General features: G+C 40.9%; 1 protein-coding gene across 1 annotated transcript; it reads right to left on the bottom strand.

Moving 5' to 3' along the window:
* Positions 1-5,292: 5,292 nt before the first annotated feature.
* Positions 5,293-7,658, bottom strand: cryba4 (crystallin, beta A4). Its single transcript, XM_036529635.1, has 5 exons — positions 7,620-7,658; positions 7,141-7,259; positions 6,375-6,516; positions 5,921-6,063; positions 5,293-5,440 (listed from the first exon to the last, which is right to left on the bottom strand). The coding sequence occupies exons 1-5, from the start codon at positions 7,656-7,658 to the stop codon at positions 5,293-5,295; spliced, it is 591 nt and encodes a 196-aa protein (XP_036385528.1).
* Between the last annotated feature and the right edge of the window lie 4,375 nt (positions 7,659-12,033).

Raw genomic sequence — 12,033 nt, 5'->3', positions numbered from 1 at the left:
AGGCGACTGACTGTGTTGCCACTGTATTTACAGCAAAAGACGAGCACTCACGTTCAGGCAGTGAGCGCCATGTTATTTCTAACACGCTTTTATCAAAGCAAGAACCAGACAGCCACATGACAGTTACAGAACTGTGCAGCTCAGACAGTTTGGATAAACAAATTCAACACTATTATCTCTCAAGCATGTAACACATACAAGCCAAAACCGAAGTAGAGTGTATAGACGACCGGTTAATGACTACCTCTCTATCGCGCCTGAGGGGTACATTTCTGTGGAACATATGTACACAGGAATGGAACTGTGTATGTGGTGTATGTCTGAAATAGCCTATCGTGGGAAGATAACTTGAAAGGAGAAACTATTTGATTAATCCCGTGTACATATGCTAGTTCTCACTGTAACTGGTCCAAAACAGAAACTTCAGTTTATTAGTATCTCATTTTGTATCAGTGCATGTGTGACAGTTTTGACACTATTGACACTGTCATTGTTGGTAGGAACGTTTCATTTGTTTGATAAATCAGCAGATGAGTATGTAGGTCTTAAATGTCACATGAAATGATACACAGAAACATCAATGGATGGCCCATGATTTTTACAGTTTAATGCACAACATTATGCCTACAACACAACCATATCATTCAGGTACTGGAACATTTACTGTTTTGCTTTCATAATGCAAGTACCCTTCTCTTTGAGTATGAATACTTCTGACCATATTATTATGCATCAGAGAAGGTAGGATGATTACTCTCACTCTACTTACAATGAAACGACAAATCCAAGTCAAATGGAAACCAAACAGGCCTACTCCTTTTAATGGACCTCATCTTGGTGAATTTATTGAGCTGGCAGTATCTCTGGCAACGTTCTGGTAGAGCACTAGCATCACATCTCCAGTCTTTTGAAATGTATTTTCATTGTTCAAAAAATCAAACTTTTGTTTTTTCATTCCCTACTGTTGTACAAAATCAGATAACCAAAGAGGCAGCCCTACACTGAAGAATCAGTGGATCATAGCTAAATATGGCAATATTCGAATGTTCTGGATTTCTGCTAGGAAAATATTCAATGTAATATATGTTCAACAAAATTCTGACCATATTTATGCCTGCATCTTAATGTCATTACTGTTCAGAAGTTCAACTGATTGTAATATGTTCGTATTATTTTGATATTGAACAGCTATAGATCTTGTCTACAGTAGACTATATATTTTATTACAAACAACATGAAACAAATTAAATGGTATATATTTGATTTCTATAAAGAAATACCAGAACCAGCATGCCTGTCAGCGGCAAAAATGATAGTGTTGACACAGTGCTGACATATATTTATTAAAATTATTCTTCAAGAATATTTGATACAAACGATATGATCAGCCATGATAATATTTCCTTTTTGCTACGGATAATAGTCGTTGATTGTCAAATCCGTCAAAGAGGAATACTGAGTACTGAGACGATGAGACCTCTCACACTGACAGGTTGGATACTACCCGATCAGCTCCTCAGTACACCGCGCAAAATGGCAGAAGCCCCTTCTAGAGCATAACTGGGTTTTTTGTCTACATCTGTATCACAATAAATGAGGCTTTCTCTCATCTGCTCATTTTAGTTTCATAAGTTATTAACTCAGAGAACCAGTTTTGCTCGCATGTCACAATTACTGCATCTGCCAATGTTGATATGCCGTAAGCTGCTCTGTTTTTCTGACTGAGTTTATTACAGGCTCCACACACGTACATTCGTCTCCTTCCAGCGGCGACAAGTGGTAAGTGCTGGTCTTGCTGATCGGCAGTGGCAAATCGCGGTGGCGCCGTTCGCTTCGCGCCTTTGAACGTGAAAGGACGCCTGTAGTGACTTTATGACTCTTTCAAACGGGAAAGACACGTGACGCAAGTCCGTACTGGGTAGGAAACCGGATTCGAAATCCGACACGTGTTCGCAATATTGCTTAGTTTCTTCGTCTGTAGTGTTTTGTGGTAGATTGCACCACCAAGTTTATTGCGAAGATTTTGTGCCTTAGACTACGTTATCGCTTTAAAATACATCATTAATGTAACTGGTAAAGAGAACGACAGAAACGTTTTGCACTCACACGTACCGTAGGCTACATTCTGACAGCACCCGATGCTTCCTGAAACCATAAGTTGCTATATTATGAAAATGAAATTGGGGGTATACGTATTTGAAAATCAACCAGTATATATAGTAACTATAACTGAACTAAAGGGATGCCTGAAAATGTTAAAAATTTAGAAAATCTTTACCGTTTTTAACATGTGGTAATATGTAGCTATAGGCCTATCTTTGTTTGACCAGTTATGTGAATGATTGTGAATATCACCTACAATGCTTGTCTTCGACACGTTTGGCCTTGATTGTCCCCTTCTTACTTGATGAATGCAATTATAGTTTGGGCAAGCAGTAGGGTTAGTACGCACACCATGTTCCTCCTGGTGGTTTTATGCTAAGTGATATAATACGCCCATGCATTTGGTCCTATGTAGATGACCCCTGGCCAATCAAATGGTCACTGAAGAAGCTCCTGGCAATTGGAGAATGATCACACCTACCATCCCATTATACAAACAGGTCTTTCCTTGGAAGCATTACAGTGCCAGGCAACACACAGTAAATTTTGTTATCATGAAAATATTCCCTATCCCTTTTTATGTGGTGGATTTATAAAACAGCTGAAGTGAATATTAAAATGCTCTTGTCAGCCATTACAAATAAGATATTATTAACATTACTGTAGGCATCAACAACATATAAAACAGTTAATTTAAACATTGTAATTAGTAGAGCACCAAGCACCACAGGGGTTTGAGAAACATAATGTTTTTCTTTGGATTACGATAATTTAAGAAAAAAAAAAACAACACTTTTACAAAGATTGACATGCAGCTGTATGGTTTATCAAAAACTTACAAAACATTTCAGAATAATGGAGGGTTATGAGAGCTTTCATTCAAGCAAAATATAGCTGCTGACAGTATAACGTCAGGTGATATTGGATTAATTTATGCATTTTCAAAGCTCTCCAGTTTATAGGGCACACGGCACAAAATGGGAGTATGGTGGTGCAGTGTTTAAGGAGCGGTTTGCAGTATTGATTACCAGGTGGACCACTACTGTCCTATCCTTGGGCAAGGCACCAAAGCCAAACTGACTGTGGAAATATCCTGCTGTATAAATGGATAACATTTAAAAATGGTAATCTATGTAAGTCTACCTGTAAATCTGCATGTAAGGTAAACTACCTGTAAATGTAAGTGTAAGGTAAAATATGGGGACTGCATATAACTATTCTCCCCTGACACAGTAATGTCCCCATGTCTTACATTAGATTATTGGCATTTAGCAGATGCTCTTACCCAGAGTGATTTACATCAGTTACAATGTTATCCATTTATACAGCTGGATATTTACTAAGACAATTGGGGATACCTTGTCCACAGACACAACAGCAGTGCCCTAGTAGGGAATTGAACCAGCAACCTTTTGAACATGAGGCCTACGCCTTAACCACTATGCTACACTGCAGCCCCAGTTGTTTCATGTTGTTTCCAATGTTTCTTTACTGGGTAGATACAGTGGGTAGATACAGATTGGTTCTTCAGCGTTCCTACATAAATAGGTAGATCTTTAACAAGCTGTGCTGCAGTTTGAGCGGGATATGTGTACAGAAGTGACTTCAATTTTGTGTGTAACTCACACTCATAGTGTCACAAAGAGTACTTTGCAGGTCACCATGGCAACAAAAGCTTGCACAGGTTGCTTAGTTTATATGGGATACAAAGTACAGTTATGATGGTAACGTGAACTTGTGGTATTCAATAGCTAGTGGTCTCACTTCTGCGTATAGCCCTGTATCAGCTAGCTTGGTGCCTTGAAACTTGGAACTTCATATACAGTGTGGATTCCTCTCCTCAAAATGAGCGGTGTTAATATAAAGACAATGTCACAGGCTACACCATGTAACAATGACACAGGACTTTACATGAAAAATGACAACCCTTTAAATTGATATGGTAATTTTTATACATAATCCTGAATTTATGTCTCTCTATGTTGCAAATAAAATGGCCACTGTGAGACAATCAAATGGAAAAATGTACATATACACATATTTTTTGATGAAGAAACCCTGGTTGCATACTTTGCTCCCACATTGCATTTTGCTGATACAGTATTATGCAACACACTTAAATGGGAACTCTTCTCAAAATATCTGACCTCTTTGCAGGGAAAATTGTTTACATTATCCGAAATAGACAGCAATCCAGAAGTGAAAATTTGCTGCCAGAAGACATATGCTGCAAAACACAGAAAACAGTTCATGTTTGTTTTCGGAATATTTTTGAAAACTATGTTTTTAGACTCAGGACAAACTCTAACCTAAAACGTTTCTCCTGAAACTATCGACCAGGTTATCAAAATTAAGACGACATTGATAAGTCACATTTTTCTTGATTTTCATTTTCTTTTCCAGCCAAAGGCAACATAAACTTTGAGCATGTTTCCCTCTTTACCACAATTAATGTCATAAGTGACTTGTCACATGAAGTGACAGCCAGATTGAATTTTATGTAAAATACCACTAATTCCCAACAAACCTACGTAGGGATTAAAATACTGCTTCATTGCTGTGAGGCAAGTACATTGACTTTTTTGTCTAAATTTTCAATGCTCTGAAGAGCATTGTTTGTCCATTATAGAGTGTTTGAGCTTCAGATATACACACATACTTGAAGTAGTTGCCAGTAATGTATCATCTGACTCATAAGTGGTCTCAAAGGTTAGAAAAGCCATATTTGGTTTCACAGAAGCTTTGAATGTTGCAGAGCAGAACTACTCTGCAGGTTGACTGAATCTGGCAAACATAAACTCTGCCATGTTTTTAAGACAGGTTACAAGATAGCCACTATGGACCAATCAAATTATTTGTAATTGGTTGTTTTTTAATTGTATCATGTTTATATTTTCTGCTGCGTATATTTTGCAGTACACTGTGTTTTTTTGGCATACTCTATCTTGTGCTGGTAGGCCCCCAACTTGTTGTATTTTTGCCAGCTTTTTTTAGATTTGTTATAGCTATCAGTTACATATTTTTGATCTTAGCTGTTTATGGTGGAGCCCATAAAGAGAAACCCATGTGGTACAGACAGACTCACAGCAGGTGGATGTGGTTTAAGAAAGACACTTTATTCTGTACTGGATAGCAGTGGGGATCGGGATGAGACTGCTTTTCAGGGAAGCGGGGTCAGTAGGGGCGCGGTTACTGCTGAATACGGCGGATGGACTGGATCTGAGGAGTCTGTGAGTGGGAGCCAAATTCTTTGAAGTGCTTGTACTCCCCGCAGTGACGGTCACACTCCATGATGTACTGGTATCCACGGTAGCCAGGGTACTGGTAGCACACAAACCTGCCATAGAGAAGGAGAAGTGTTAGGAGGAGGTTAGGAGCTGCCGTCAGACAACAGCTGCCTTCCTTTGAAACAACGACCTGAGGGGAAAGGGCAGAGATGGGGGATAGAGTTCAAGATTGGAACAGATAGATAGATAGATAGATAGATAGATAGATAGATAGATAGATAGAAAGAAATAAAACTGCCATTTCCTCAGCAGGGAAAATTATCATGCACCAGGGTCTTTAAAAACAATACAACCACAACAAATGGGCAAAAATCATGAGACACTGACTAAAGGAGGCATCAGTTACTTAAATAAGTATCACTTAGAACAAACACAAGACATTCAAGAAAGGAGAAGAAGTAAATAGCACTGGCTGGGACTGGCACAGGCAGTGGGCACGGGGTTCGGGAGAACCAGGAGGGCAAGAGAAAGCAAGAGAGAGGAAGGAAGAGGGACATGAAAGACAGACAGCAAAGCCTGGTTGCACTTACGCTCCAGACTGGACACGCAGGGAGCCCACTTCGTTGTTGCACCATCCCATGGCCTGCAGCGAGGGGTAGTCGTCGCTCAGCTCGCCCTTGCGGCCCATAAAGTTCTCACGCTCGTAGATGGTCATCCGGCACTCCCTGTGGTTCTGTGGAGGGGACAGGGACAGGCCGCGGCGGGCCGTTAACAACGCGTCTGCCTGGATCGCTGCGGCGCGCCAGCGCGGCGTCACGGCGCGCCGCTCAGGCTGTTGCGACGCCCTGCCCGGATCGGCTTGGCGGGCGACCAGGGCTGCTCGAGTGCGGTGGGGGGAAAGGAGAGGGAGTGGGGTCTGCTAGCGAGGGAATGAGGTGTGGATGAGTGCGTCAGACAGGGAGTGAGAGAGCAGAGAGTCATGTGCGTGGATGCGTGTGATGGGGCGAATGAGAGAGAGAGGGGGAGAGCGTGTACAGGACTCACAGCACAGGCAATGGGTCTGAAGGAGGTCATTCTCTCAATATGGTAGGCATTGCTGCCACCAAAGGCGTCACACTGAGGGTACTCTCCGCGCTCCAGCACAAACTGCTGGCCCTGGTACGCAGCGTGCTCATAGCCCACCCACCTGAGCAAGACAGAGGAAGAGGTTTAGAGACTGGTTGTCCACTGTGTGTGTTTCAGTGTTCTTCTGGCTCCCTGTGACATAGTTCAGTAGCTAATATGTCATCAACCCGCTCACCCACTGGCATGTAATCTGGGCTATAGTTGTAATAAATGCAGCTTGTGTGAGTTGTATAATATAAAAATCTATACAATCTATGAAGTCACACCTTGATTTGCATGTTATCAATAAGGGACTACTTTTCTCTACACAAGGCTGTTGGCTGGGGAAATCGGCTATCAGATGTATCTTGTTTTGCTTGGATGAAAATTGTTCCTCAACTGATATTTGCATTACCTCCACACCATCCCATGTGTGAAGAACATGAACACTCGGTTCAAAATATGACAGCTAAATGCAAGCCAGCTCCATCCATTGTGCTATGTTATGATCATTCATTTCCTCCGCAGAAATACTGTCAGTGGCCTGGAATAGCTTGGAATAGATAACTGCTATGGAATGCTGGCAGTGGATGAACTGATCCAGCACTGGAGATGGGTCAGGCTAGAGGCTGCGTCTGGAAAACGGTTAAGCGTCTCAGAATTCCAGTCTTCTGAGGCGACAGGGAAGAGCCAGCTCGACACTCACGCTCCACTCTCCACTCTCAGCGAGCGCACAGACTCGAAGCCGAACTCCATAACGTTGCAGCACTCGGAAGTGAACTCATGGTGGCGGCCCTGGAAGCACTCCTCATCGTACACAATGATCTGGAGGAGAGGAGGGAGAGGGTGGGGTGTTAGTTCCTGTGGGCGACTCGAGCGAGGCCGAGGAATTGCCAAAGTGCAGGTGCATCCTTGCAACTATGCCACTTTCGCTTCATCTGTATCTCATCATATCTTATCTGTTGCAGCCAGCTCTCAGACAACAGGGATGCTTGAGATTAAATAGTTTGAATGGATGGGATAAAAAGACTCAGAGGAGAAAAAGAGAAATTAGGTGAGGAAATTAAAGTGAGTCGGAAGGAGAAAATGTATAATGGCTGGCTGGTTGGATTATGGCCTTGGGTTAGAAAGAGAACATGCTGGAGGCAAGCTATTGTCAATAGTCCAATGTTCCATCTCGCATACCTTCCAGTGGCCGGAGAACTTGGTGCAGTGGTGAGTCATTTTATCTGTAAAACAGAGGCGATGACATTGAAGGACATGTAGCAGAGAGCAGGAGGATATAGCAAATGTCTGTATGGTATTTGAGATGCTGTGCATTTGTTTTCACCATGGCCTCATTGCCATTGCCATACAAAGGGATGGTAATCTCAACATACAACACACCATATGCCAGGGAGAGGCCTACATACCTCTATGAAAAAGTAATACATGCCAATACATGCCAGTCCAAAATATTAGAAATGTACTTGCAAATATACGTTGAAATATCCAGCATATATTTCAAAGTTATTATTACCGCTTCCATTTATACAATCTAAGACACAAACAAATTCATTTTCCAATATACTCTGCAATATATTCTGCAATATATATATATATATATATGTATATATATAACAAGCATAGCATAGATTTCTACATTTTCCTGTTTAGTCATCATACATTTGACATCTAGTCAAAACAAAATGCCCTTACATTTTGTATTAAATATTTTACAATACATTACATGTTTGGAAGGGCACAGTAATATAATGACAGGTAGGCTATTTCTGTGACAACACCCAAAAGCCCTCCAATGATCCAATGAGAGAGAATTCAAGCAATGTTACAGACGCAGAGTAGTCCACAAAAATACAGCAACGTCAAACACAACGCCAAACCGCAAGCGAAAGTGCAATGCTATTCTACGCATTGGCACAGCAGGTCAGATATGAAAATATACCATATGAGTCCTCTGCGTATGACAGTATGTCACATATCAAAAGCTTTCATGAGCACATAAAAGCCTGAATGGCTTCGGTGCATAAAGGCATATACAGTGATATAAAAGTGACCGTGTATGTGTATGCAAAAGTATATGCACAAACATAAAGGCAGTGCCCTGTAACAGCACGCCTGGCAGAGTCAGTGAGAATAGAGGCAAACAAACTAATGGAAGGCAAGGCCGATCCAGATGAGACTGCAAGTGCTTGAGGGCACAGAAGCGAGTTACTCACTTGCTGTGTCCCGTCGAGCGACAGGGGTCTGCACGTGTAAGTGTTGCGTGGAGGTGGGGGAGGCTCGTTGGGGCGTTGGGGGGCCGAGGATGGGGGGACGGAGAGGCGGGAAACCAAGCGCTACTCACCTCGCTGAGATGCCCTCGGGACGTCCTGGCGTGAGAGTGAAAGCTGGCACGCGCCTCTGCCCTTTTAAAGCCTCCCCTGGCAAGGGGCCCGGCTGAAAGCCCCAGCTCAGCAAGGGGGAGGGGCTTCCCATTGTCCCGCCAACAAAGAGGGTTAATCTATAGACCCTGCAGAAGTGCAGACGCCACACTATCTCCACACAGGAGTCTCCATAGGAGCCCGAGGCTCGAGACATGGTCGGGGTGCATAGAGGCACCAGGGGAGAAGAGAGAGAGAGAAGGGAAGTGCGTGTGTGTGTGTGTGCGTGTGTGTGTGTGTGTGTGTGTGTGTGTGTATGTGTGTGAGCGTGTGTGTGTGTGTATGTGTGTGATGTGTGTGTGTGTGTGTGTGTGTGTGTGTGTGTTGGGGGTGGGGGGTGGCGGGGGGTGTTGAGTTTGAAGGCAAGAGATATTACTTCACTAACATTATTTTAAGATTTATATTAGTGTGTAGATATTGTCACTTTTATTTTTGCTGTCATTGTTTTGTATATTTCACTTTTGTAAGACTGCCAAGGTAATACATTGTGAAGGCATGCCAGTGAGGCACAATTTGAATTTGAATTAGAATTTTTAGAGGGAGAGAGGGAGAGAGGGAGAGGGACTGGTGAAGGGGGATGTAAATGTAGAAAAAAATACACTGGAAAAATGGCATGCAAAAGCACAAAGGTAGAACAGAATCTTAGTAATTATCCATGAAATCAGCAGTTATTATGTGTTCTCTCTCATTGATTATGACCTTATTTACATACTGAATAACAGTTGATGTTTTCTGTTCTGTTCAGGAGATGAGGTGTTTCTTATTTCATTGTGGATTTTGATGAGAATGCACTCATGCTGTGTGTATTTACGCCTAAGATCCAAAAGTGTTTCTTGAATGGAAATGCAATTAGTGTCACACTAATTAAGCATTTTTCCTCATGCACAGCCCCCAATATATGAGCATATATGGGATGAAAAAGAATATAAATGAAAAACAAACTTTACCAAACATAAAAATAACAAACAAATAAAAGAACTAAATTTAATTAAATTAAACAAGCAGAGCCAATAAAATCCTTTTGCAATATTAAGTCTTTCCCAGAAGCTTTTGAAATACTCCTGTGTGGTGTGTCACAATCAGACAGGAACTTTGGCTCCCTTATTAAGCTATTTTCAATCTTGGGAAAATGGGAATGCTTTGGAGAATGGACATCCTAGGGCTGAATCTTTGCTAAAATTAGAAGCAGTGATTAGCCAAAAGGATCAGTGAGTTATTTGAAAGGAAAAAAAAGCTTTAATCAGCTGATGAACCTCAAACAACCCTATTATATGATACTAACCAAAAACTCCCAGATAACCTACCCTCCCTACATACAAAAATATGTGGGCACACAGCGGCCGTGCACTGCTTTGCAATAGAGTAAAGATCATTTAATGATGCAGCAGCAAGCTTGGCAGCAATCAGGGCAGTATGTTTTTGATCTCTAGCTTTCTTCTCTAGGATTTTCTGTATATAAATAATTTGTTTCCAAATAAAGCTTTTACATTTGGGTTTGAAGCAAAAAGGGGGTAGATTGTTGCTGGGTCACAGGTGGGTTTGCTTTAATTAATCCGGCTGTAATGGCTTGCATTTACTTGGACAAAGAAGTTTTCGACTCAAATTAGCAAATTGTGAACATTATTTTTTATAATATCTTAATCAGAATATCATAAACTCAAGTGAGACCATAATGTGTACCTGACAGCTGATACTGTTTTGAAGACTACACACTATGGCACAAAAACTCCACAAAGGCAAAAAATGCTTTTTTAGCATTTACTGAACAGTACATGATATATCTGTCGATCATTTACAGATAAAATGTTAATGCCTGTGAAGTGTCTCCATGCGTCTAGTACATTACTCAGCATTTACATTAAACTAAATGTCTTTCATCAAACGCCACTAATCCACAGCACAAAGATTAGCTCTTTTCAGACTTTTCAATGTATTCACTGTGGGAACAAAGCCACAGAAAGGGGTCTATTCAAACTTTCCGCAAAGCAAAATGCTATATCGTGATTCATAAAAATCAGTAATGAATTTGGGAAACATGCTTTGTTTTGCTTACAGATTTTAAGAGTTTTCTTTCAATTCAGAAGAAATAACAATGTTTTTTATTTGTTAGCCATTTACTTTCTGTGTGTGTGTGTGTGTGTGTGGGATTTTGCTTTTTTTTTGGGGGGGGTGGGGGGGGTGTAGGGGGAGCTGGCTGCATTGAGGAGTGTCTAAATTTACCATGACAGTTTACTGGTTAGCATGGATATGCTGATTGAATATTTGTTGTAAACCATTAGGACCTTAGGATATGTATAACAAATTAATCAATCACATTGAAAAAAGCAAAAAAAAAAAAGCAAAGAAATCACTGGTCAGGTATATATCTTTTCTCCTATTCTGCATAATAGGTTGATGCCATGTGTTCACATCAATGAGTTTGATGCTTAATAAAGAAATGTTTTTTGTTAGTTGTTTAAAGAAGTATTCATCTCAAACAAAATAAGTAGAACGTTGCATTCTGAAAATACTGCAGATTACTCTATGTCTAGATTATGTCCAGATTAAATGTTGAAATTCAACTATTACCCTATCCCTACTTTACTGTGATTACCTAAGGACGTGTGCCTATTCTGGTTCATGTCTTTGTATAGAGAGCTCTTTGTATTTGTCACAGACAAAGTACCAGGGTAGTGGCAATGGGACATAGCTCAAAGGCATGCTAGTACTATAAAATATTCTGCATTAATCATTTATTACCCATGCTAAAGGATAATAAAGTATGACTTATGAAACCTTCGTAAATACAAAACCATCATTCAGAAAACATTAGGCCTACTTGACAAGCAAATTTTCTGTGAGAACTTTGTGCATGTTATGGTATTGGCTCAGAACATCAAAACACTCCAAGGACGTCTTGAAAATGTTCATGGAAAACAACCTGACTAGTATGTGTGCAGCCAGCATCATGTAAGCCTGCAGGGAGCGTTTGCGTTCAGAAAACATCTGGAAAACCATACAGAGAATTCCATTCTGGTTCTTTTCTCTTCCAACAACAAGAACTCCCTTTCCCGCAAGTAATGAAATATTGTTCATGGAACATTGGACAAGATTCACAACAGTGTTGGTGTTTAGGAAATTCTTTCGATTTTTTTTCCTCCAAGTGTCTGGATGTAGCGTTTAATATTTTGCATTCA

This window comes from Megalops cyprinoides, chromosome 5 (genome assembly GCF_013368585.1).
Source record: "Megalops cyprinoides isolate fMegCyp1 chromosome 5, fMegCyp1.pri, whole genome shotgun sequence".
NCBI classification, from domain to species: Eukaryota; Metazoa; Chordata; class Actinopteri; order Elopiformes; family Megalopidae; genus Megalops; species Megalops cyprinoides.
The sequence above is the reverse complement of the archived record's forward strand: the minus strand, read 5'-3'. Positions and strand labels throughout refer to the sequence as shown.

Excerpts from the sequence above, each read along its gene's own strand:
- cryba4 (XM_036529635.1), bottom strand. The coding sequence starts at position 7,658 with ATGACTCACCACTGCACCAAGTTCTCCGGCCACTGGAAG. Across the intron at positions 6,517-7,140 it reads CTGAGAGTGGAGAGTGGAGC|GTGGGTGGGCTATGAGCACG; the intron begins GTGAGTGTCGAG and ends TGTCTTGCTCAG. Across the intron at positions 6,064-6,374 it reads TCAGACCCATTGCCTGTGCT|AACCACAGGGAGTGCCGGAT; the intron begins GTGAGTCCTGTA and ends TCCCCTCCACAG.